Here is a 26,416-nt window from a genome sequence, read left to right as displayed (position 1 = left end):
GACTCAACAAAGGGAAGTAAATGAATCAAGTGTATAATGGTACCAGGCTAAGGTAACCAGATGCATTCATTTCTAAACAGGGATAGTTGTCTGACGTTTTGAAGTCCACCAGCCAAAGCAGCCTCTCTTCCGGGACACAGGTGTTTTCTGCCAGTGTTGGCTCTGGACCTTCCCTATTTTGCTTGCATGTCTGACCACTTCTATCCTCTGGCCTATTGTTTCTCTGGCCACTTTAATGCCTTCCATCAGGCTGCAGTCCACTCCTGTAGGTCTAGGAGCCAGTGCTCTCTATAAGGTAATTCTGCCTGTCTTTTCTTTGACCAAAAGGGTATTGGGTTTCATACAGGGTAATATTATTCAACTCAGGTGCTAGAGCAATATAGACTTTCAGGTATTTTGTTTAACAGCCTAAGAAAAATCATTAGAAACATTCACTGAATTTCTATATACAGTTAGGCAGTAACCATCAAGATATATTGCTAAGTGAAAATAGCAAAAGTATCCACATTTATCTAAGAAGAAGGTAATAAAAAGTATGTAATATATATAAAATGTTTACATTGTTAAGACAAACCACTGGAAGAATAAACTGAAAACTAAAACAAACAAAAACAATTCCTTAAATAGGTAAGAAAGGAAACAGGGTGGAAGCGACAGGAGTAGTAGAAGATGGACTTCTCAGAACACACTTTTGTAGGATTGATTTTGCAAAGTATTTTACATAATTATGAAACAAAATTAAGTGTTAAAAATTCAAAGAAACGGAAAATGAATACTCCTACTTATGTATTGATTTGTTGGTATAACTATATGAAGAATTATTTTGGGTGCCTTTAGAACCGTTTTTTGCCTGTACATCCCTAGTGGGATGCACTCTATGAACAAAACCAGTGGAAAAACCAGCACCACCACCTAAACTGCTTTCAGTAATCATATTGTTGGTGATAGTGTTGGTATAGTTATTATCAGGCAGTTACGTGAATATTATAGGATAAAGCAAATGAATAATTACGCTGTGTTACTGTGAACTGGGATGGAAGAAAGAAGTTACAGGTGTAGGACAGAAAACTTCAGAATTTGACCTGGATGGGAGCATTAGTATGAACTGAAAAAAAAAGGGGGGGGGATTTTGTAGCTCCGCCTGCTGAAAGGTATAAAAATAATGACCAATTAAATAGCCCACACTGTAGGCTCTAAATATCATTTGTTTAACTAAAAGAAACCAAGGCTCCTTAGAGACATGGCTGATTCCAGGTCTGGAGCAAACAATGAGCCTAGAACATCTTGTCACATCAAAAAGCAAAGAAACTATCAAAGACTTCAGGAGCTGTGTCAAAGGATTGAGGAGGTAATTTGAAGAGCTTCCACTCTCCAAAAATGCAGCTACTTGAGCACCAATTAAATATAATAACTGCAATGGATAAAACCATATCAAACATGCGAAATCCATGAGTTTATAATAATACTAAAAAACCCCTCATTGGCTACTTTTCAGGATGTTACAGAATCAACTCAAAGTTTTAAAACTGGTAAACAGAGAGAAAGACATCAAGCCTTTCTCTCACCTTTCCTGTCAGAAATGTACCTCAGGGTAAACAAAAACGAGTAAGGCAAAGTTTCTCTTCATGGAAGTGCTTTTAGCTAATAAATGAGGAAGGGAAGACAGAATTAGAACGCCACCATTCTGAAACCCCTAATGACTCAATGAATCTAGGCAGTGCTCCTCAACCACTGACACATAAAGAGAGACAACCAGACATTCTACGCCTCATAATGGAAACGCACAGCATCACACAAAGTAATCTTGTCAAAAACTCAAACCTGAATCTGATTAAGCCTCTAAATCTAACTACCAATGTATAAAACAAGTGGGGAACAGAGAAGCCTGTATCAGAGGATACAATTAGCAAATTCCAAACTGTGGGAAATGCTGCAGGACAAACAACCTGGTTTCTTCTACAAATAAACTGCAATACAAAAAGAGAAAAAAAGAGAGAGATAAGGGAACACCTATAGATTATTAAAAGTGACTTACAAGACATACTAATTGCAATGAGTGGACCTGATTTGCCTTCTGATTCAGACAAACTGCTTAAAAAACTGCAAAATTTGAACACTGTGTTGACATTAACTGGATAAAGAATCGATGCTAATTATTTTAGATTTGATACTGTATTTAAAAGGAGTTTTCATCTTTCAGAGAGATTTTCTGATATATACCTCGATGAAATAAAATGGTAAATGGGATTTTCTTCAAAAGAGTCAGAGGGGGATGGGGGTGAATAAGAGCAGAGACGACATAATTGTTAAAGGTGAGCGATAAGTATGTGGGATAATTATACTAGTCTCTCTACTTCCGTATATGCTTGAAATATTCTGTAATAGAAATTTTCCAGAATAGAGTTAAAGCAAAACCGCTTTTTGATCCTACTCTTTGATGATGGCTCTCAGATGATTTTCCATATTATCAAATAGTCATGGGTTTTGGTACAGGTGACACTAGGTCCTGTTTACCCAAAGATTTTCTTCAGATGGAATGCCTGAACAGCACAGTAATTTTCCAAGAAACATGAATTGTATAAAAAGATCATCACATTAAATTGGATATGTTAACACAGGTTTAGGTTCCACAACAGAACATGGTAAAAATATCATGCTCTTAACATCGTAAAACTGTTTTTCCCCCAAGTTCCTACTCTTTTGGCCCTTTTTACTAAACATACTGTTTTCACAAATATCAAACACTCCTTCCCACTTGAGAATCATTTTCCTGGAAGAAGGGCTCTCAAACCTCAGCCTGCATCAGTATTACCTGGACAACTTGTTAAAAAACAGATTACTGGGTCCCTTTCCCAGAATTTCTGGCTCAGGTCTGGGTTGGGGCCCAAGAATTTGCATTTTAACAAGTTCCCATTTATTGCTGATGCTGCAAGTCTGGGGACCACACTTGAGAATCACTGTCCTGGAACGTCTATGAAAATTTATGTGTCCCCTGCTTCCTCCCATCTCTTCTTCCTCCTAAGAACAAAGCTGCCTGACAGTTTCCATAGAAAAGGGCATGATCTATCCTTTCTTTGATTTATATTTACCCCTTTGAACTCTACAATGCCTTCCATTGGATAATTATTACATAACCTTTTTCTGAAATTAATTACCCTTCAATGATATTTGTTTTAAAATGTTCCCTATTAGGTTAGAGGTGGCATTTTGGCTCCCACCTTCCCTAAAAATAACCAGACTAATTTTGTCTCTCTATCCTACTCTCCCCTTCCTCTCTTCCTCCATTCCTCTAACTGGACTGAAAAGAGGAATAGTTAATAACCATAAAAAGATATTACTATATGCTGTTTTTATTAGAATATAATTTCTGAGAGGACAGTAACCTTTTGACTTTACTATAGCTTTCCTTTCCCACCATGTTATGGGCATTTATGTAACTATTATTATTTGAAAATAACAAGGCCTGATTTCTATTAATATTTACAGAACAGAATTAGAATTGAAAGCCCTGCCACAGGGTATGCATTCAATCCATTTTTGTCAAATGAAATATTTCAATCACAGAGTCTTAGAGACAACCGAGGTCCAGGGAACCTAAGTGATATACAAAAGGTCAAAGAGTCTGTTACTGCAAATGCCAGAATCCTATAATCCAGATCTCATGACTCCTACCCAGCCTGTGCTTCTCCCCCTAGTCTGTTGTACCTCTCACGAGTTTTATCAAAAGAGGTCAACAGTGCCTAAAGTGAGACAACGTAAGTCCAAAGTAGCATAGGGATAAATACTTAAAGAATAATCTTAAAATTCTCAATTAAGGAAATACATTTACTATGGAAAATAATTTTTTTTGACACAATATTTTGCTTTAGATGCTTTGGCCTTTCTAGGTTTCTTTACAAAGTGTGTATGAGGAGGTTATTACTCTAGAAAAACTCAGAAAAAGCCTAGAAAATTTAAGAAGATAGAAATTCTGACGGGATTGGTGTCTCTGGCACTGAATAAATTACCCTAATAGATCACCCCCACTCCAATGCAATGTGCACTGCGTGATCACAAGACCAAAGCTGATAGTACCACAGTCATCTGCAGAGTCTGCTCTTTCTAGAGAAGCTAGATTTGGGGGAAAGGGAAAATAACCACTTAGTAACTATTTACTACGTCCCCCAAATAGTTTTAAGTGGTTTACATACACTATTGAATACATTCCTTTCAACAACCCTATGAAACAGACATTATTGTCACATTTAACAGACTAAACTAAAGCTCAGAGGAGTCACAGGCCTAGGGTAAACTGGCAAGTCCAGATGCAAACTCAGGTGTAACTGCTTCCAGGGCCACACTTCATCCACAGAGTGAGGCTCATTGTTTTCACTGAAGAGTTCCGGCACCTTTATCAGTACTCAAAGACTCAAAATGCCTGAGACAGGATTATAACCTCTATCATCTACTTCTAAATCCTATAAAAATGGAAGCTGTTCAATTTATTTTGGTTCATATCATTAGCAAAAACAGTTGTAACACCAGGACAAATTCATTAAGGAAGGATTTTTGACCCCGAGTTTGGCATATGTTTAAAAGCGGACAAATAATGAAGCATAAAGCTATGTTCGTTAATTTACATGAAGTCTCAAATGGTGATAAAGGACTTGCCTGACGTTTCCCTTAATGTAAATGCCCAAATCAATATTCCTAACGCTTTGGCCTAATGCATGCAATCAAACTATAATTCCTAGAGGCCCAGAAGGGCCAGCAGTCAAATGACCTTTATCCTCATCTCACCTATAGGGCTTTTGGGTCACGTCGGCTCAGAGGAGGGCTGTTGAGAGAACTGGTGACACCATTTCCCAGGCTGGAGGGAGGCAGAGGAGAATGGAAAAAACTGCTCATGGGATTTAAATGGGGCTCTGCCCCTTTAGAAAGCAACACTACAGTTAAGGAACCAGTGAAAGGGCACTGCTTTTCCTTATTTGTGTATTATTAATGTGATGTTTTAAAATACCACCCTTTTCTGGATGGACCTAGAGTCTGTCATACAGAGTCAGAAAGAGAAAATCAAACCGTATGCTAACGCATATATATGGGATCTAAAAAAAAGATGGTTCTGAAGGACCTCGGGGCAGGACAGGAATAAAGACGCAGACGTGGAGAATGGACTTGAGGACACGGGGAGGGGGAAGGGGAAGCTGGGATGAAGTGAGAGAGTGGCATGGACATATATATACCACCAAATGTAAAATAGATAGCTAGTGGGAAGCAGCTGCATAGCACAGGGAGATCAGCTCGGTGCTTTGTGACCACCTAGAGGGGTGGGATAGGGAGGGTGGGAGGGAGATGCAAGAGGGAGGGGATATGGGGATATATGTATACGTATAGCTGATTCACTTTGTTATACAGCAGCAATTAACACACCAATGTAAAGCAATTATACTCCAATAAAGATGTTAAAAAAAATACCACCCTTTTCAATAGGCTTACATGAAGGAATTAAAGCAGGCAGGGTCTTGAAATAATAATTTGCCCACCACTGCCATTTGTCATAAAATCCTTTTCACTGTGGCGATTTAAAATCAACCTTGTAAAACACACTGTGAGGAAAAACAGAAAAAAAATTTTAAAAGCCACTTCCTTTAAAAATTTCTGAAGTAGTAGTTAACATGTCAAAAGCCAAATCTCTAGCAATATAATTTAAATGCTGGATTACACTGTTCCTTCCTGGCCATCCATCCAAAGCCCCACGTATGATGTATGATTTTTTCTAAACAACAGCAAACGTTAATGGTTATGCTTATCAAGTGTGAGAGTTCACTCCTGGTTGAACAGGATGACACACTTGGCAGGGTTTTGACAAAGGCTGGCCTGCGTCATTCCATAATCAGTCAGATGGCTATACACCCGGATTCTTCACATGTCCTCGTCAAGCTCATGAGAGGTGTCACTCACGCTTGGATTCCAGAGTCCACCACCACAATAAGCGAGAATATAGATAATATGAACTTCTTTGTCATGATTCCTAAAGCTTAATTAACACGCCCTTGACATTTCTTTTGAGGGAAAAGATAATACATATATTAAAACAGTTTTAGAATTATATAGCCAGATAAATATCACTCATCATTGTTCTGAATGTTAAGTCATCGCTATATACTTTTTTGGGGAGCACTTCACAATTGTGTTGAAGAAAGGACATCAAATGATGCTTAGAAATGTGATACACATTTTCATTTCACACTCCATCAGCTTTTACAGCTGTAGCTCAATGAAATGTAAGAGAGAGCTTGGCAAACAGCCATATTTACCAAGGTATAAAATAGGGGTCAGGTTACTTTTTTATAGAAAGAAAAAAATGTTTAATTTCCACTCCACACTACTCAGGCAGATATTCAGCTAACACCCTAGAGAAAGGCACCATAACCACATGTACTGACATGGTTTAATGCCCGTTTAACTGTATGTAGGTTTTTACTATATTACAAACAGCTTCGCAAAGCACAAAAATTATCCTTTCCTTACCCCCTTCCACTGAGGATCTACTGACACAGAAACATACTGGATCAGATCATCTTCCGTGTTAAATCTTTCACCTGAAAATAATGGCTTTTGCCCTCTGTTTCTAGCCTAGAAGCAGAAACAGCTTATTCCCTTCACAGGCAGAGAAGCAAAGCTATAGGCATCAGTATAAATGCATCTTTCTAATGCAGATTTCAATCTGTCAGAAAGGATTAAAGCCTCATGCATACATAAAAAGGGAACTATAAATGATAACAGAAACATGGTGGGAAATCGCTGTGCTTCCAGAGCGGCTGTTTTACTAGCAGGGTAGAGAGGAAAAGCATCTTCTACTCACCTCTGTTAAACCTGAGATTTCTCCTTTTGCTAATGGTTTGCTGATGGATGGCGCGTATACTTTGGCATCTGAAACTGGCTGCCCTTTCATAAAATGTTTTCCTGATTCATAAACGTTCACTTCGACCATTTTCCCCATGAATGTGGGGTTCTTTGGCACTAAAACCTTAAAAAAAATTAGAGAAGGCTTAATTTTTAAAACTAAAATTTTATCTTAGAACAGTTTTGGACTTAAAGAATTATTAAGATAGCACAGAGAGTTGGTATACCCCAGACGCAGTGTCCCTCTTATTAACGTCTTATGTTGGTATGATACATGTGTCACAATTAATGAGCCAATATTGGTGTATTACTATTAACTAAAGTCCATACTTTATTCAGAGTTCCTCACTTGTCCCTTAATGTCCTTCTTCTCTTTGGGGATCCCATCCTAAGTGGGCTCTATCTTCCAGATGCTCAAGGACCTGGGGATCTAGCAGGAAGGGAAGGCATTTCTGGGAGGGGTAAGGGGCTATAGACAGCGCTCTCTCCTTGTGGGATGCCTGTGGTCCGAGGGCACGTGGAAGGCAGGCCTGGAACCGCCCGAGGCATCCGCCAGTCACTCTTGGACAGGCCTTTGATATCCGACTCTTGGCTGTCCCAGGCAATGAAGAAAACTGGGACAACACTGATGAAAGCTTTATACTTTTAATACCTTCCAAGTTTGCTGTCAGAGTCAGGATTTGAGCAGCCACTTCAAATAAAGGCCCGCATGTTTGGGTGCATATGTGTGTGTGCAAGTGCACGTGTGTGTGTGTGTTTTGGGGGAAGAGGAAGAATATTTCAAAGCCACCTTTTCAATATTCCAAACCTTGGTGTTTGGAGCTAAATGACTCCTTTAACTGATGGCTGCCATTCACTTCTTTCGTTCTGTTATGAAAAGCATGTATTTGTTAGTTCTACCTCCACGTAGAACCAGCTCCTCTGAAGGGTACTTTGGCTGGCTCACAGGAAACTGTCAGATGGTCCCTTTCCACTAGAGATTACTGACGGAGGTACTTGTTTACCTCGAGCAAATGTTTCCCCTCCTCTTGGACTTACAGGTAGTTTGTATGTATTATGTCTCCCTCACACTTCTATTTCAGTACTGGAGCTACTTGCCAATCTTTTCAAGTCATAATCCAAAATAAATAGACTAATTCTAATCCAGCAATACTTTGATATCTAGATACAATCTTCTGGAAGTCATCTTTTTTTTAGAAAAATAATTCCTATGAAATCTTTGATATGCTTGGTTTTAGAGACCAAAAAAAAAAAAAAAGAAAGAAAAATCAGATGAGAGCCAGAAGTTCCACAGCCAATTTCTCCGAGAGGCAAAAATGGATCTTGGTCTTTCTGAGTTTGATTTTTTATGACCACTGAGTACACTGCTTCATCAAAGTATAGGAAGAAAGGTCACCTGGGTGGTGGATTACTCGTGGCAAGCAAATGGACTAAAAAAGCTTTAGTATCAGGATATGAAAGCCCTTTTAAATCAGTTTTTATAAAACAAGAAAATCTCTAGAGCAAACTATCCCTCGGAGATCTGGTACTATTCTCGGGGAAAATAACTCTCCTTGATCTGCTGTCTTGATCTGAATGAAGGGCTCAGTGTTTTTTTCCCTCCGGTTTTAATAATTGGAAAAAGCTTGACTGCTTTAAATTGGAGGAAACAGCTAATGAGGCATGCCATCACCTTTAAAATGAAGGGGAAAGAAGTTCCCTGCTGAGGCGAAAACCCAGATGGCAAGAGAAAGGAGAGGAAAGAGGCAACCAAGATACAATCAAGCTCCTCCCGAGGGCTGAGCAGAAGTTTGGCCTGAATAGGAAAATGGCTCTCTGGAGTCAATTACTGAGGTGGAAAACGGGGAAGAGACAGACTCAGCTCAGACATGGAGTGTTCGGAATCCATCCTCAGCTGTAGTCTCTACTGGGGACCGAACAGGGCACATTCGGTCTGGGCCATGAAAAGCTCCCCCGCTTTCCCTGAGGACCCAGTGCCCAGTCTGTGCCCCATGCTGGAGGCCCCTCCGGCTCCGGCTTCCCTGCTTTCTAACATGGGCAGTCGGCTTCCCTCGCCCACCCTTTACGTGACTTGCCCCGGCTGGCCTGAAGAGCCTTCCCAAGCCGTGACCCACAGAAAAAAGTTTCACTTGTCATTTGATGAGAGTAGGAAAAAAAAAGAAAGAAAAGTAGGAAAACTCACTTGATATTGAGAAAAGCGAATACGATCCAGGGATGACCCATGAAATCCCTATGCCCTTATGAGGGTCTCTAACCAGGAGGGGCATATTACACCTCCTCCTTGGCCCTTCCCAGGGTCCATGGCCCCCGAAGGAGGCACTGTTTTCTTCAATCGCTTTTGAATTGCTTTACCACCTGGGGTAGTGGAATCCCAAATGCTAAAATAGAAGTCTAGCTGCTGGTGGGGCAAAGCATGCTACTTTAACGGGCAGGGAGTGGGAAGCCTTTCAGGTTGGCCTCGAAGAAAACTCTCATAGTGAAGTTGGTTTGATCCTTATGCTGGTCTCCAGAGTTGTTCACCCAACTTGAGTTGAGTCCAACGAACAGACTCCTTTCCCTTTGCCCCCAGCGTTTTTTTATCAATGTGGAAGTTAAAAAAACCCAAAAAAACAAAACACCTGAAACTAAACAAAACTAAAAAAGCCAACCAACAGACCAACCAATCAAAAGCCTGTGTGAGTGCTGTGACAGGGACAGGAAATCCCTGCCCTTCCAGGCTGATGTCGCCGGTACAGACATCCTTCCTGTCTTCTGGACAGAACTTTCCCCTCCACGTTGCCAGGCTGTGGGGATTTTGGCAGTGAGAATTACCTGTTCCAAACTCCGCAAAGCCAGAGGCGGGTCCTGTCAAAGATGAATGGGGACTAAAACACACTTATTCCTTTGTATAGAATGTCCTGGAGATTAAGCCACAGAGATAAGCCCCATGTTAGCCTGGTTGGCTTGATGCTATAAAATAGCCTTCCTGCGACAAGATTCTACACCTCCCCCCCACCCCCGCTTTAAGTCTCTTTCGCTTAAATTGATTTACTTTTAGAAGTCTTTCTCATTTTGGAGAAACCCTAAGAACGTGGGAGTATCTCTTACCTGCTCATAGAATCGATTGTGTGCAACATAAAACTTGGAATCAAAAGATTCTTCTGTGACTAACACTTTTTGTCTCTCACCAATCTGTGGAGAGAAGGGGAGAAAAACAGGAGAGATCAGGGCAAACACCTGAGCATCCAAAAGAAATGCTAACCCAAATAGTTATGGGCCGTAAGTTGTGTCTCCTTGAATTTAAAGTAGACTCCAGATTGCCAGCTACTTAACAGCCAGTGCAAGAGTCACTGATTCAAATGTTCAGAAAGACATTATTATCTATGTACTAATATCAAATTAGTGTAGAACGGAATCTTATTTTCTTACAGAACTATGAAACAAAACTTGATCTTATTTCCTTCTTCAACGTAAGTTAGATAATTAAAGGCTTCTAAGACATACAAAAATCTTCTAAATATCACTTTGTTTTTCTTGAAACAAAGTTGCAAAACAAGTCAGAACAAGCTGCTTCTAATCCAAATTCATGAAAATATTTTGGCAAAATATGAAGTGGTAATAAACATTAATTTGAGTTACGAGGGATGTAACACTAAAGAAAATGCCTTAAAAACTAGTCATTAAGTCCTCGTACCTAAACATTTCACACGTTACATGCAATTCTGAAATTACTGATTAATTCAGTTATTTACTTGTTATATACGTTTTCTCTGTCATGGGCAACTGTCTCTTTTTTGTTGCAGGCATGACCCCGTATTCATTTTATTTTTTTAAGAGAAAGACAGCAAAAATAGGGGACTGTTAATTCTCTACAGGATCTATATTTACGATCTAAGCATGCATTTTTAATAACCAAGAAGTTAAATCAGCCAAAACGTTGGTTAAAGCAATGTGACCATTTTAAAACAGTCTACTATTTCCAACTTTATTCTACTGTGAAATGCAACATTTAAAGTATCATTACTTTTTTTTTTTTTTTTACAACATTGACAAAATGTCTGATTTAGCAAACCAGCTGTATTGGATGATTGTGCCTGGAATCATTTTTGCCATTGCTACTTGATAAATACAACCCTCTATGTTAAAGCACATTGGCAAGATTTTTTAAACGAAATCCCTATTCTCACATGTAGGGACTTGTCACCATGTTCAGGCAGTTACCACTTAGGAAACATAAACACAGCTGCACTAAATAGACCACCTAACAAAAAGAAAAAAACAAAAACACCAAACTCTTCTGTCCATTATACAATGCTAATACCTAAATACACCATAATTTGCTCTTTTTCACTCTCATTCAAATGTAGCTCCCTTAGCCGAAGGTTGTAAGGTCTCTAGGATACTTATCAAACACTTAACTTAGTTCACTCCTTGAAAACCAGTGAAAAGTTCCCGCACTATTGTCTCTTTTAAAGATCAAGGAGAAACAAAAGAACTACTCCCAGCATCTACTTTGAGCTTTAATGGCCCTGTTTATTAAAAAAGACTGATGAATATCGGGTTTCACTGAAGTATATTCTTCTGGAAGGAAACTTAGAATGTTTGCACACATTTCACGGTGCGAGTTGCTTATAACTTAAGATAAGTATCTGTCAATGGTTCTTAAGGAAATCTGCAATTACACTTCATCTAACATTAAGTTTTCAGGAAATTAACAACAATACGAGAGAGCAGAGCCACTGAAAACGTAGGCCGCTTTTTTCCTCTTGTTGGAATTAATGTGGACAGTTGTAGTAATCGTCTTTGGGTTATTCCATTTTATCTGGAGAGAATAACGATGACAGTAATATATACATATTGAGTTAGAAAGACTTGCTATGTTTATACAGTAGAGGGCAGGGCTTTCGATCAACCATCAGAGAACTATTTGTATGTGAGTATTTAACTATTATTTGCCAAAGGGATTCAGGAAAATTGCTATGGGCAGTAATTTATAGTGGCAAACACCTCTCCAATCACCCTTTTGGTCCCCTCAACTATGGATTTTGTCTCATTGGTGAGGCTCTTAAAGTTCCCCAGAGGCTACTGAGCACAAATGAGCATAAGCAAGATAGGACTTTGATGAAAAACTGATGCAGCCTATCCCCAACCCCTAAAAAATCCAACAAAAACAAATAATAAATGCTCTACGCAGAACTTTTTTTTAAGAATGAAGTTGCAATGAAGTGAATGATCAAATATGACCTTTAAGAGAATCAACTGTTTCAAATAACCTTAAAAACAACAAGGGGGGCTTCCTTGGTGGTGCAGTGGTTGAGAGTCCGCCTGCCAATGCAGGGGACGCGGGTTCGTGCCCCGGTCCGGGAAGATCCCACATGCCGCGGAGCGGCTGGGCTCGTGAGCCATGGCCGCTGAGCCTGCGTGTCTGGAGCCTGTGCTCTGAAACGGGAGAGGCCACAGCAGTGAGAGCCCCCCCCACCAAAAATAAAAATAAATAAATAAATAAAAACAACAAGGAAGTTAAGGAATGGGGGGTGGGTTTCAGCTGGAACTCTGGAAGAGGCAACTTTGCCTTGGTGACAATAAGGAAACTTATGCGCCAAACATATTATTAGCCTCAAATGTTTTTTTAAATGAGTCACCTCCTTACTCTCCAAGTGTTTTCTCCCCAGCCCCACTCAATAACCCAGTATGGTTAAAGACCACGTAACAAGATTTAGGGCAATCATCCTGATTTACCTAAGAATGCCTCTCCTATCCAGCAAGGAAGTCCTGTTCTCAGAGGAAAAAGCAGGGCTTCAGAAGAAAAAGGGCAACAGGTACCCTTGGGCCACTAGGACTACAGCCACCCAGCTTTCTATTATGCTAAAGGCAGAGCTAATCCACTAAAGCAGGGGTCCCCAGCCCCTGGGCCACGGACAGAGTCGCAGAGCAGGAGGTGAGCGGGGGCCGAGTGAGTGAAGCTTCATCTGCTGCTCCCCATTGCTCGCATTACAGCCCCCCAGTCCGTGAAAAACTGTCTACCACAAAACTGGTCCCTGGTGCCAAAAAGGCTGGCGACCACTGCCCTAGAGGGACCAGTTTGCCTTAGAGAATGATGGGTGTACACTGTGTCTTCTCTGAGATTCTGCAACATCTACTCTCTGCTGACATTCTGCTGAGAAGGCGGCTTCCTGGGCTACTCACCATCCCTGTCATAACCTTTCCTAACAGCTGGAACCTCCGGCAGGAATGCAAGGTTACATCACTGGCTTAAGACAAGCCCTTTGAAGAGGAAGTTAACAACAAGATTGCTTGAGTAATTAAAAAAGTGAACAAACTCCTGAGTTTATAGAATATATATATTTGTATACATACACACACACACACACACACACACACACATATTTTGTGAATGAAGAGGAGGTTGAAAACAATGGTTTCCGTAAGCTTTGTGACTGGTAGCACAATATGGCTGCTCAGCAGGGATGATTAAGATGCAAGCGGAACTGTAAACCCAAAGAATGGTCAGTCGGTCGGTCTGGAGGGTGATTTTAAGATAACTGGAACTTTCAAGGACAGGAAGAAAGGGGGAAGTTATTTGGAGGAAGAAGGAATGGTCAGAAGCAGGAATGCACAGTTCTAGCAGAGTCCAGGGGAAAGGAAGAGGAAGAAGGTTTATTCAACACCATCAAATGCCACATATTCGAACTGGACAGTAGGGTGAGAGGACATGGGTCTGGGTAGATTATTTTTAAGGTAAAAGAGATTTGGCTACATTTTGGGACTTTGCTTTCCTCATAGAAAAAAATGAGAGTTTGGAAGAAGTGACATGGAGCTGGGGAGAGGTGAGCAGGGCTGAAGAGGAAGTAGATTCTGATTTTTAGAGGACCTTTCAGTTCCAAAATTCTCAGTCGTCATTCGTGGTAGATTTGGTCTGCTCACAAGGTTTCAGATGAAGGAAATAGGTACTCTAAATCCAGGCTGTCTCTTTTTTCACAGTAAATGTATGCTTAGGGCCCTCTGCAAATTACAGGTACTTTCTTGCTGCACTTAAAGTAACAACGTGATCTTAATACCCACCAAAGAAACATTTACAACGTTTTTCATAAAGCTATTCAGTGACCTGAACCCGAGGAATCCTGTCAAAATCTTCCCAACAAACCCCTTTTTAAAATAACCTCTTTTCCTTCTGATTTTCTTTACAGGTATATAATTTATAGCTGATTAAATAAAATGCTTCTTTGATTTCTAGAGCATTTTAGAGTTTAAGAACTAGGGCTGGGGGACTTCCCTGGTGGTGCAGTGGTTAAGAATCCGCCTGCCAATGCAGGGGACACGGGTTCAATCCCTGATCCAGGAAGATCCCACATGCTGCAGAGCAACTAAGCCCATGCGCCGCAACTACTGAGCCCGTGTGCCTAGAGCCCGTGTTCCGCAGCAAGAGAAGCCACCGCAATGAGAAGCTCGCACACCACAACGAAAGTAGCCCCTGCTCGCCACAACTAGAGAAAGCCGTGAGCAGCAACAAAGACCCAACGCAGCCAAAAATAAATAAATAAATTTATTAAAAAAAAAAAAAAAAAAAAAAGAACTAGGGCTGGGAATACAAAACCCCCTGCACTTTTATGGGAAACTCAGTTTCCATTTACAAAGTTTGACTTTCAGGACATTTGTCAGGACTTTTCAAAGTGGCTGTGAGTCCTGGCACCTACTGTAACAACCTACATGTACTTTGTAATTTATTCATCAGATGTCAGTGAAGACAGTGGCTTTTCCAAGGACGTGCAGAACTTCACTTAGTACATTTTAACCTGACTTCATAAATACATTTTATGAAAAATGAACTATGGAAATAGACTTGTAAAAACCTTCCCTCCATTTCACAGATTGGGTCACTGAAGGAAGAGAAGGTACAGAAAAAGTCCACAGGTTCCTGCATTACCGCTGATCTCACAGAGGTGATGGGAACTACGGCCCCCACTATGAAAGGAGTGTAGTAGAACTTTCTAGGCTTTGTTGAAAAGATATGAGAAAAGCTCTTATGCTTTTTTTTTTTTCTTTTTTTTTCAAACCACAAAGGGAGAAAAGAAAGACCCTATTCCCCTAAATAGACAAAGAAGGTAAGAGCATGAAGGGGGCTTAGAAATCTCTGATTTCACAGAGAGGAAACTGAGGTCCAGCAAGATGCGGTGATTTGCTCAGTGTCAGAAAGAAGTCTTGGAAGCATTCCTGCTACTTGATGTCTCCTATTTAATTGCTAGCTGCAGAAAACATACAACATCATGGCTCTGATTCTGCAGTGCATGGCTTTTCCTTGAGCAGAGAAACATCTGTGACAAACAAAAAGCAATGTTTTTTTAAAATTCAATTTGGGGGTAGATTTTACAGTACATTACATAATCAGCTGGCTGTGTTATTTGTGTCACATCTATGCTTCGAATTTCCCGAGTGCCTGAAGTGGTGAGAAACATCAGTTCTAACCATATGGCCAGATAACACACAGAAAACACACACTTGCATTCAAAAGCAGTGGTTTCCAACAGAATTTGGTTGCTGAATGAATGTTCATTCAAGCACATTCTATTTCTCCATTTGTCCTAAAACAAACAATATTCTGTATGGCTATTTAAGGATTTAAAGAGAGAAACTAAAAAGAATTGCTTCAAGACAGGCAGATAATACTGAAATTTAACAAAGACATTAAGAGTACTTGGGCTTTTACCTTTAACCCAGTAAGAAATGTTACTTGTATAAGTATTCCTTGAACTAGAAGAAGCAAAGAGTTTCTTTTAAACCCATATATGGCTTTAAAGTATAAACTTTATGTAAATCTTACTTTTAACTAGTATTTTTTTTTTCCCCTTCTTCTCAATTTTGTTTTACTTAAACAGAAAGCCTGAGGTGTGGCTTTAGAAAATAACTGCAATTCACTTTACTCTGAAGGGTTAGGTTAGAGAGATTTTAATTAATTCAATATAACCACTCAGAGTATCCAAAAAACGTTCACAAAGGACAGATATATATTAGGAGACCTGTGTAACAGAAATATTTATTTCTTGAAAACAGTTATAAGAAGGTAGAGGAATTATTTTGCTTCCCCTGAAAAGTTTCTAGCAATTAATTTTTCTGTCCAGTTGCCTTAGGTGGAAAAATGCAGATTAAAACACACATATCAAAAGCTCTCATAATTATTTACAGTACATTCCTAATAAACTTAAATTTTATCTGTGTTTATCCTATACAATATTCTGACATGCTACTTCTGCAGCTAAGTTTTTTTTTTTTTTTTGTAGATAATAAAATACAATTTTTCTCCCTGACTGGTTTTTGAATGCATGACTCTGGGAAATGTCAAATGTCTTTCTTTACCTCCAGTCAAATTAGTTTTTTTTTTTTTTTCCCTAAGCTGCCTGGAACATGTTAAACACAAGGCTGTGACCTTAAACTCTGAAATAATATTTCTAGTGTCTGTGCAAAAGCCTGCCCTCACATACACCTTTAGACTAATTACTGCAGTGTAATGTTGCCAGTGAACCACTGTAATTACACTTGGAGAAAAGTATGGTCTTGTTCTTTCCTAGCTAATGAAAATGATAACCTTTCCATTTTGATTCATCATTCACAACGGGCAGAACATGCGAGGCTGGGTCTCCACGGTATACAGTAATTTTCCTGACTGTTTATGCACACTTCTGTTTTCGGGCCCTGCAGAAGCTGGAATTAAAGAAGCAGGCATACTGACGCTAAAAATAGTCAACAGTAATAATAGCAATAACATTAAAATTTAATATCATCCTTACTCCACAACGCCATTCTATAATGAAATAGGGCCATGACACAGGAATGTGTGTCAAAAATGATGACAGCATAGAAAACAAGTAATGAGCCTCTAAGTCCATCGTATTCAAAATGCTTGCCATCAGTTTACTGGTCTACTTAAGGATTCCTGAGAGAAAACGTGGGACAGTTCATTGTGAAAGGGGCTGAACTGGTATCCAACTCTTAAACAATGACAGGAAATATATTCTATTAGATTTTTAAAAAACACTATCCTCTGTGTGAAGAAACACATATTCTTTAGCTATAATTATTATTAGAATTAAACGTTGTTCAAAAGGGAAAGAATGTTCCTTTGAGGTAGAATATCCATACCTCTAAAGTGTTTAATTTATGTTTATCTAGTAATTGTCATGAGTATCTTAGTGGCTTTATTATTCCTTCTTCACATTTCAGAAATAACCTAAACACCAAAGAACTGAAAAACAATTTGGCTTTTTGAAAGTCCTTCCTCCCAAAGCAATGATGAAAGTTACAAAGACCAGACCCAAGGTGGTTCTGTTGAATCAAATCAAGACTATGACATTTCTTCTAACGATGGCCCTTGTGCTTTTGTCTTCAATTGTTGGCTGGTTTTCTTCTAGCCATGTGCCCACCCCAGTAAGAGAAAGGCAACCCAAGGGAGTCTCTTCCCAGTTGGAGGCAAAGGCCATTCTTAATAACAAAGCCATTTTCTTCTGCTGGTTGACAGCCAACAATAACAGTACAGTAACAGTGCTTTACTGATCTGCTAAAAGTCATTCTAGACAGCAAATGCTTACATGACAAATGCTGACCTGATCCCTTTGCAGCATTAGAGATCTGTACCTGAGCGCTGACTGAACTTCCAATTTGAAAACCAGCCAAGTTTTAATTACCTGCCTGTACATTTTTGGTATTCTAGAACATTCTCTTAACAAACTCAAACAAGTTGCCTTTCCTTATCACAGACTCTGGCACAAGTGTGTTACCTCTATTTTTTCCCACACTAGGCAAGCTCTACAATGCCCAGGCAGTATAGGAAACTGCTCAACATTTAAAACTACCAAAAGCCCTAAAACCAGATGTTGCCAGTAATACCTATTCATGAGATCTTGTTAATGGGATGACCAAGTGGGGCCAATATGGGGTATGTATGTGGAACCCTTTTTTTAATTAAAATTTCAATTCTAAGATTGAACAATTATCTCCATTTGCTTCTACCTTCCTGATCTTTTCCCATTGGTCCCTATCAATCATTACTCAGCAAGTCTGGGCCAATTTTCTTTGATGAGCTTTTCACATAGGCACAAAGGTGACCATCCTTTTATCTTAGAACTATTGAACAGACTACCTTCTTGGAAAGTGTCTTTAGAATTTTCACTGATGACACAATAAGTAATCCAAATTACAAACTCAGACAGGCAGCTGAGCTTTAGAGAGAGATTTAGTGTTCATGTAATCTAGTAATGTGCAGTAATTACTTGCCAGCTCACCTCACAGTTGCCCAAAGCCCTCATTCCAAAAGCACTGAGCACCAGGCACCTTCAGTCTCCTATACTACCAAATACTTTATCAAAACAATACAAGACTTGGAAGAATTCAAAGAAAGATTCAGACATTTGGAGAGAAAAGGTGTGGATATGGTATACAGGACATCTAATTTTCTTTGGGGGGAAAGAAGGCTTCTTTTCAAATACTAATTTATAGGAGAAGATGGACAGGTTCTGGTGTACTCAGGCTGTAAATGTGAATTTTTTGAATTATGAATTCAGAGCTGTGTGGGTGGTGGAATTAAAAGATCATTTAGTTCAAGGGCTTCCCTGACAGCACAGTGGTTAAGAATCCACCTGCCAATGCAGGGGACACAGGTTTGTGCCCTGGCCCGGGAAGATCCCACATCCCGCGGAGCAACTAAGCCTGTGTGCCACAACTACTGAGCCTGTGCTCTAGAACCCGCAAGCCACAACTACTGAAGCCCGTGCGCCTAGAGCCCATGTTCTGCAACAAGAGAAGCCGCCGCAACGAGAAGCGCGTGCACTGCAATGAAGAGTAGCCCCTGCTCGCCGCAACTAGAGGAAGCTGTGCGCAGCAACGAAGACCCATAACTTTAAAAATGGATTTTATCCTGACAGTTGCTTTTAGGCATGTGGTAAATTAATGAATTAATCTAAAGCTGCACCATCCAGTACAGTGGCCACCAGCCACAAGTGGCCGGGGAGCACCTGAAACATGGCAAATCCAAATTGAGATGTGCTGGGAAACACACACCAGTGTAAAGACCTTACCAGATTTCAAAAACTTAAATAAGAGAATAAATTAGCTCATTACTTTTATATTGATTACACGCATGTTGAAATTGTAAAAATTAATCAACAGAAACCTCAATGAAATTAGAGTCGGGAGGCCGGAACGGGAAGTCCTGTGCTTAATGAGGACTGCAGAGCCCAAGAGGAAGAAAGACTTTCTCTTCTTTCCTGGCAAGAGCTCTGCTAATGAGAGACCAAAACAACTCAGCCAATGAAGAGTCACAATAGTGCTTTGAACTCTCAATTCCTCCAGTGAACTCTTTGCTTACTATACCCATCCTAAGTTCCTTTTCCCCTCTTTAAAAGAGTTCTCTCCTTGCTGTGTGGGGACTTGCATGTGGCTCACCGTGGTCGTAGACCCCAAACTGCAATTCTCTGTTGATCCGTCATAAACCCATTTTTATCGGAGAAACAAATGGCAGCCTATTTCTTGTAGGTCAACAAAATGATGATATATTTGATATATAAATAAAATATATATTAAAATTAATTTCAACTGTTTTTTACTTTTTTTAGCATAGCTACCAGAAAATTTAAAATAACATCTATGGTTCATTTCCACTGGACAGCGCTGCCCTAAAACATTGTTAGGTAGTTTTAAAAAATTTAACAGAAATCCCCCCTTTCACTATTTTAAGGACCAGATTGATCATTTAAAAATTTTTTTTTAAACTCACCACAAATACCCTTAAATTTGCACTAATCATGTAAATGCAATGCTTTAATTTTAGGAAAGAATGCATACATATCTATAAATTGTTAAAGGCAGGAATTTTGAACTGCTAAAGTTCTCTTTTTGACCTTTAAATTAATCTTGTTTCCATTCTTCTGGTCGACCCTAGCCTCTCCAAAAGCTTACGGCATGATCAACTTGCTTATTGTTTTTCGGGCAATCCAAGCAACCGAAAGAGGCCACCTAAATTTCCCAATCTGTCATTTCCCATTTTGTGTGGCTGCAAAGGCAAATGGTGTTTGAACTTAAAAGGCAGAAACAGACCATTCTCAACTTCATTTTTTAAAAAGCCAAAATGAATGTCCAAAATATGTACCGCCTTCGGTAAGATAAATCTTTTGTTACCAACCCTATTACCAGAGAACTCAGCATAGATGTGAGCAATAAATAACACGTGCAGTACACCCACCATCTTTCAACCATTTGCCAGTCGGGATGGAGGCAGAGGAAGCAGAATGGATTAAGCAGAAATCAAAGACAGCCAAGCGCTAATGGTGCCTAATTAGCATAACAAAAGACATTGCCACAATCTTTCAGCAGTGGGCAATACATCTCATTAAAGAAGGCTGAATAACAATTATTCTCTCCTGCTCCCCCCCACCCCAACCCCTACGCTTCTTGGCTTAGCTCTGGGAGACCCTGAGAGCTGGGCTTGAGAGCTTCTGCTTTCTTGGCCAGGCATCGGGGCTGCAGGGAAAGAGCCCACTTGTATTACTGTGCACCTGCATCTCAATGCTTTATTCTGCTTTCCTCTCCTGCTGTGAAAATGTAGCTTCTTCAAGCACACCAAGTCCTACTATGCGGTTTCCAGGTATATAATATTGAGAAATAGCAATGATGACCTAAAAAATGAATACCAGTTCTCCCTAAAATATCTTTATTTAAAGAAAATGATCTATTTGTTTCTCTTCACTTATTCTGTTTTTCCCCTTTGATATTACTACCCTGTCTCAGAGTTAATGAAGCTAAATTGAAATTCGACCAAATTTATCACAACCAGTAATTAGCCCTGAGTACGTGTGCATGCACATGTGCGCATCTGCATGAACGTGCGCACACACACACACATATACATACATACATACATACATCATGGAATTTAAATGAGAGCAGTCTGCTTCAGACCTATCCTCTCTCCCCATCTCCTCTTGATGATAGACAACTGAGAAAATATATGAAATTCAACACAAGGAAATTGAGGTTGCAGGTGAACACGTGGGTAGTTGTTGTATAAATTTAAACCAAGAATAAAAGATTCTACTCAAACCAAGGATAAAAAAATATTCTTCCAGGGTGATCACTAAGAAAGATGAAAGCTTCAAGTAATCCTATATACTTTTTCATATCAATCCACTTTGGGGGAAGGATTGAGTGGGGAGGAGAGAGAAGAGGATGCATTTATTTAAACCAAACAATTTCCAGTTCTGAGCTATATTTTTTGATCAGTAACCTTTCAAAAAGGAATCTAGTTATGAGGGCTGCTTTGATTTTTGTTTTTTAATGGTCTCTCCTGCCAAACACAATATTACAGAGTCTACTTAAACCCAAATACTGCCATGTCTGTGAGCTGCCCTAGGAAAAGCTGTTGATCACAGGGGTGGACAGGAACCTCTGCAATCGTTAGAGAGACTCGAGCAAAAACTGAGCCAATGCACTGAGTAGCTGGGAAAGCCTGCTGAACCCATGTAGTGTGCCTGGATTGTCCACACTGCCGCAAAGTCGCTGCCTTGCAGGAACTGAGAGACCTGGAGAATATTCAGGTCGTTCACATCATAGGTAGCAGACGTGGGGCGAGACGTTTTGATGCTGTACACAATCTGCACACGGCGGCACACAGCTAAAATAAAACTGGAGAAGCCCCTTAAACCTTACAAGGTCCTTCTCTCTCTGGTGAACTACTCAACATTCAAGAGCTGGTTTCCACCTTCCACCCTTTAGGAAGAGTGAATTTTTAAAAATCCTCTCTCCCACTTCTCCTGTTTAATAGATCACACTGTTTTTGTTTTTTACCTTCTTGCCTATTTCCACCTTAAAGTTTTGCCAAAAAGTAGTATTCAAACACAACACAACACGTTATTATGAAGTCTATCCTGCTTTATCTTTTAAAGTACAATTTGGTATTTTAATTCCCAGTCAGTAACTAGATCTCTGGTAATCACCACAGTCCGAGTCTACTGGTCTGACATCTTACAAAGGTATCTGGGTACATTGGTACAATTTCCTTCTCTTTTAAGACAGAACCCTGGGCAAGAAGACAAGAGCTTGAAAAGTACTAACCAGGGAGTCAAGAAGCCTTTCATTCTCCAGACGAAGGAACAAGATAAAATCCCAGAAGAACAACTTAGTGAAGTGGAGATAGGCAATCCACCCAAGAAAGAGTTCAGAGTAATGATCGTAAAGATGATCCAAGAACTCAGGAAAAGAATGGATGCACAGAGTGAGAAATTACAAGAAGTTTTTAACAAAGAGTTAGAAAATACAAAGAACAACCAAACAGAGCTGAAGAATACAATAACTGAAATGAAAAATACACTAGGAAGGAATCAACAGCAGAATAAATGAGGCAGAAGAATAGATCAGTGAGCTGGAAGGCAGAACAGTGGAAATCACTGCTGTGGAACAGAATAAAGAAAAAAGAACGGAAAGAAATGAAGACAGTTTAAGAGACCTCTGGGACAACATCAAATGTACCAACATTCACATTATAGGGGTCCCAGAAGGAGAAGGGAGAGAGAAAGGGCCTGAGATAATAGCTGAAAACTTCCCTAACGTGGGAGAGGAAACAGTCACCCAAGTCCAGGAAGTGCAGAGAGTCCCATACAGGATTAACCCAAGGAGGAACACGCCAAGACACACAGTCGTCAAACTGACAACAGCCACTAACTAGCTGTGTGACTCCAAACAAATCATTTCACTTTGGGGCCTCAGTTTCCTCATCTTAAAAAAGGGGGAAGGGGGTTGAAACCAGTAACCTGAAAGGCCACTTCTGGCCCACATATCCACGGAGGAGGCAGGGCCAGCAAGGTGTCTGTCCTGCAGTGAGGGCTAAGGGCACACGGTGGGAAGGGAGCGTCTGCTGGCAGCAGCAGTAGTGTCCCATGGGCAGAGCCAGGGGCTTGGCCCTTGCTGCACAGCTTGGCACTAGTCTCATCACCAGTATTCCTTCCTTTCACTTCCAGAGCTGACACATAGCCTGGGATTAACAACATTTGCCGAAGGCAAGGCTTTGTGGAAGAATGAATGGGAGTAACATTTTGGGGATTCGGTTTACCTGTCTGGAAGAAACAATTAAAATAATTACCTGGCTTGAATCTTGAGTTGTCCTCAGATTAATGACCTAGCTTTTGGAAGTCAGTATATGTGCTGGAAAAGTCGGATTACTGTTGGCTGATAGTACTCCTGTTACCGCCAGGAGTATATTCCCAAATTTCATGCATCTTTCATTTACTATAGAAGGTAGCTCTGTGAGCTGAAACACATTCATGAGTTCAACATTACTGCTGGATATCTTGATTGAAGGAGTCAAGAGAAAAATCTAAGTAGAAAACTATCTTGGGGCTCTATCCAATTACTGCTTCAGAATAGGCATAGGTTTTAGAAAGCAACACCATATGGAGGCAGGATTATTTAATGTATATAGACTGTTGCTAAACAGGCTAACAAAGCAGAAGGCTGCAGGGCCTGGACCTTACGGAGCCCAGGTCAGCTGTCTTGCTAGGCCTGCTGTCGTCTCTCTTGAGGAATCCTGCCCAAAAAACAGAGATAACTCTTGTGCTCCCTTTTCAAAGCCATGACTCAAAAGGATTTCAGAGAGGTAAGACAAAGCATATTTAATGGGAAGAAAGGAGGATAATTGTCCAATATTGATAAACCCACAATTCATTTTTTCAGTAGCTATTGGAAAGATGAATTTTGCTTAAAAAAAAAACAACAAAAAAACCCCCAACCTGAGCAGCTTCTTGTCACTTCTAAAACATGATCCTGTGTCTGCCTGAAAGAGTTAAGCCTATATAAATATTTATCATTCTTCTTTCAAAAGGATAAGAAAAATTCCTTTTGCATACATGAATTTCAGATTGCTAAGCAAACATCAGGATATGGTCAGGGGCCCATCATCGTAATGAGGATATGGTAATGATAATTTTTTTTTTTTTAAGCTTGCTTATATGTGATCAAAAATACACTAGAGATTTTGATTTTATACTGGGGCATGCACAGACCCATGAACAGTTAATGCCTTTAGAAGCATATGGGTGGGATAACAGGAATACCATCAAGGGCTTACAGTGGGACTAGGGTGAAAGATTCATTAAAAGTGATAAATAGGATATGCCTTAATGTCTTGCAATTGCATATTTAATGCAGCAGGCCAGTGACTATGCATTTTAACTGTCTTTATTTTTAAGAGAACTGCCAGATCTTAATTACATATTAAACAGTTATTTGCAAATGAGGACTTCTTCATTAACATATCAGGATCATAATAATAAACAATTCTCTGTTACGAAACAGTACATAGGACAGTGGGAAGTTTAAGAACAGTACATACATATAGCACTACAGCAGGGCAAAATATCCTACTTACCTTGAGCAAGCTGATACCTTAAAATTTTTTTAAGGGAAATAAATAACCTAGATGCAAGTTCACAAGATTCTACATTTTATGAGATCAGAGATTTTGTTTCTTTTATTTGCAGCTATATCTCTAGTGCCAACACCATGCTTGGTTCACTGCAGGTGCTCAATAAATGTTGAATGAATGAAAGAACCAGCTCTTTTTTTTTTTTTTTTTTTGCGGTACGCAGGCCTCTCACTGCCGTGGTCTCTCCCGTTGCGGAGTACAGGCTCCGGACGCGCAGGCTCAGCGGCCATGGCTCACGGGCCCAGCCGCTCCGCGGCATGTGGGATCTTCCCGGATCGGGGCACGAACCCGTGTCCCCTGTATTGGCAGGCGGACTCTCAACCACTGCGACACCAGGGAAGCCCAGAACCAGGTCTCTTAACAAGTACATAGTTATATTTTTGCAATTAGATTGTCATGCACTGATACTTTTTAAAAAATTTTAAATTTTTAAAAGTTAAAAAATTTTGCTTTTATGTTTCAATAACTGTGTATGTAAGAAAAAAAAGAGACCTGAATATTTAAATTATGAACCTAGACTATAAATGTGTTTATAATAAGACATGGATATTTCCTTCAGTAGATTGTAACCATATTTTAAATTATTTTGTTCCACACTGTTTTTTGTATCTTTTCTTAATATTTTTCTCTGTTTTTTATATTTTTGTAAACTGGAATTAAGTCATCAGTGAGGTTATTCTCAAAGGATTTACTTCTCGAATTTATTCCAAGGGACATAGAAGAAATGCATTTTTCTGTTACCACCTTCATAACAAATAGCAGCTGTAATAATCTTACTTCACATAGTTCCTTATTTATTTATTTTTATTAGAGACTATTTTTTTAGAGCAGTTTTATGTTCATAGCAAAATTGAGAGGCGGATCCAGAGACTTCCCATGTATCTCCCTTATAGCTTGTAACAAATGTACCACGCCGGTGAGGAATGTTGATAACAGTTCCCTATTTTTCATTTTCAGGTATACATTTGTTGTTTCTAACTCAGAGACCAAGAAACACAAGGAATTTAAGTAACTTGCTCAAGGCTAACAGTGAGTTACATGCAGCTCCCAGGCGCCAAGCTTCCTAGCCCAAGTGTCCTCTGCAGTCTACAATGCCGCACCATCGCTCTGCTACTGAATCTGTGGGTCTGGAAGACAGCGCAAAACAAGGCCCTTAAGAAGAGGTATAAGAAAATAAGAGGTGCTGTAATCAGCGCACAACAGAGTAAAGCAGAAAAAGATGGGGAACGTTAGAGAAATTTTCAGTATTATCATTCACTAACTAGCAGAGAAAGATGGAAAATTATTGAGATCTTTTCTCAAAATAGTCACCTTGAGTTCTCTGCTTTGTATTATTTCTCTACTTACTTCTAGCACCGACCACGACCAAGAGCACAAGCACTGCCTCCTCCGATCCTTCTGTTCCAGCGATGCAATGGCGTACCGTATTTCTCCACCACACACTCTCTAGGGTAGGTATTGACATTATCTTTTCTCTACAGACAAGGAAACTACGGCCCACTGCGGTGCTCTTAGCCAAAGTCACACAGTGTATAACGGTGAAGCTGAGTGATTTCCTTTTTATGGAGGTGATAGTTAATAGCTTACAATATTCATTCAGAAAACTTTTATTTATGATTTTTAAAAAATACAAAGATGTATTATTATGAATAAACAATTACTTCCAAATTCTTCAGCTTGCCAGAAAGCCAGTAGGCAAGAAATATAAAATAAATTTAAGGCTATTTATTTATTTAGTGGTACGCGGGCCTCTCACTGTTGTGGCCTCTCCCGTTGCGGAGCACAGGCTCCGGACGCGCAGGCTCAGCGGCCATGGCTCACGGGCCCAGCCGCTCCGCGGCACGTGGGATCTTCCCGGACAGGGTCACGAACCCGCGTCCCCTGCATCTGCAGACGGACTCTCAACCACTGCGCCACCAGGGAAACCCAAGGCTAATTATTAAAATATACCCGTGCCCAGCATTTCCTAGCAAACACGGGGGTGGGGGGGAGTGAGGGTAGGAATGCCCTCCCTTCCCGAAACTACTTGCTCCTAACTAGGCATCTTCATGTTCAGCATGTGACTTTGGTTAGCATTAGTCTTGAGGTTAA

General features: G+C 40.0%; 1 protein-coding gene across 1 annotated transcript in view; it reads right to left on the bottom strand.

The window, feature by feature from the left end:
- CDKAL1 (CDKAL1 threonylcarbamoyladenosine tRNA methylthiotransferase) overlaps positions 1-26,416 on the bottom strand; it is a 648,803-nt gene that overhangs the window by 26,994 nt on the left and 595,393 nt on the right. The window contains exons 14-15 of the mRNA XM_022586761.2: positions 9,973-10,056; positions 6,845-7,009 (exon numbers count right to left, since the gene is read on the bottom strand). Of these exons, the coding sequence (XP_022442469.2) occupies positions 6,845-7,009; positions 9,973-10,056 (249 nt within the window). The remainder of the gene's footprint in view (positions 1-6,844; positions 7,010-9,972; positions 10,057-26,416) is intronic.

This window comes from Delphinapterus leucas, chromosome 10, assembly GCF_059928025.1.
Source record: "Delphinapterus leucas isolate spDelLeu-1000000601 "Yukka" chromosome 10, BTC_Dleu_Yukka2, whole genome shotgun sequence".
NCBI lineage: Eukaryota > Metazoa > Chordata > Mammalia > Artiodactyla > Monodontidae > Delphinapterus > Delphinapterus leucas.
The sequence above is the reverse complement of the archived record's forward strand: the minus strand, read 5'-3'. Positions and strand labels throughout refer to the sequence as shown.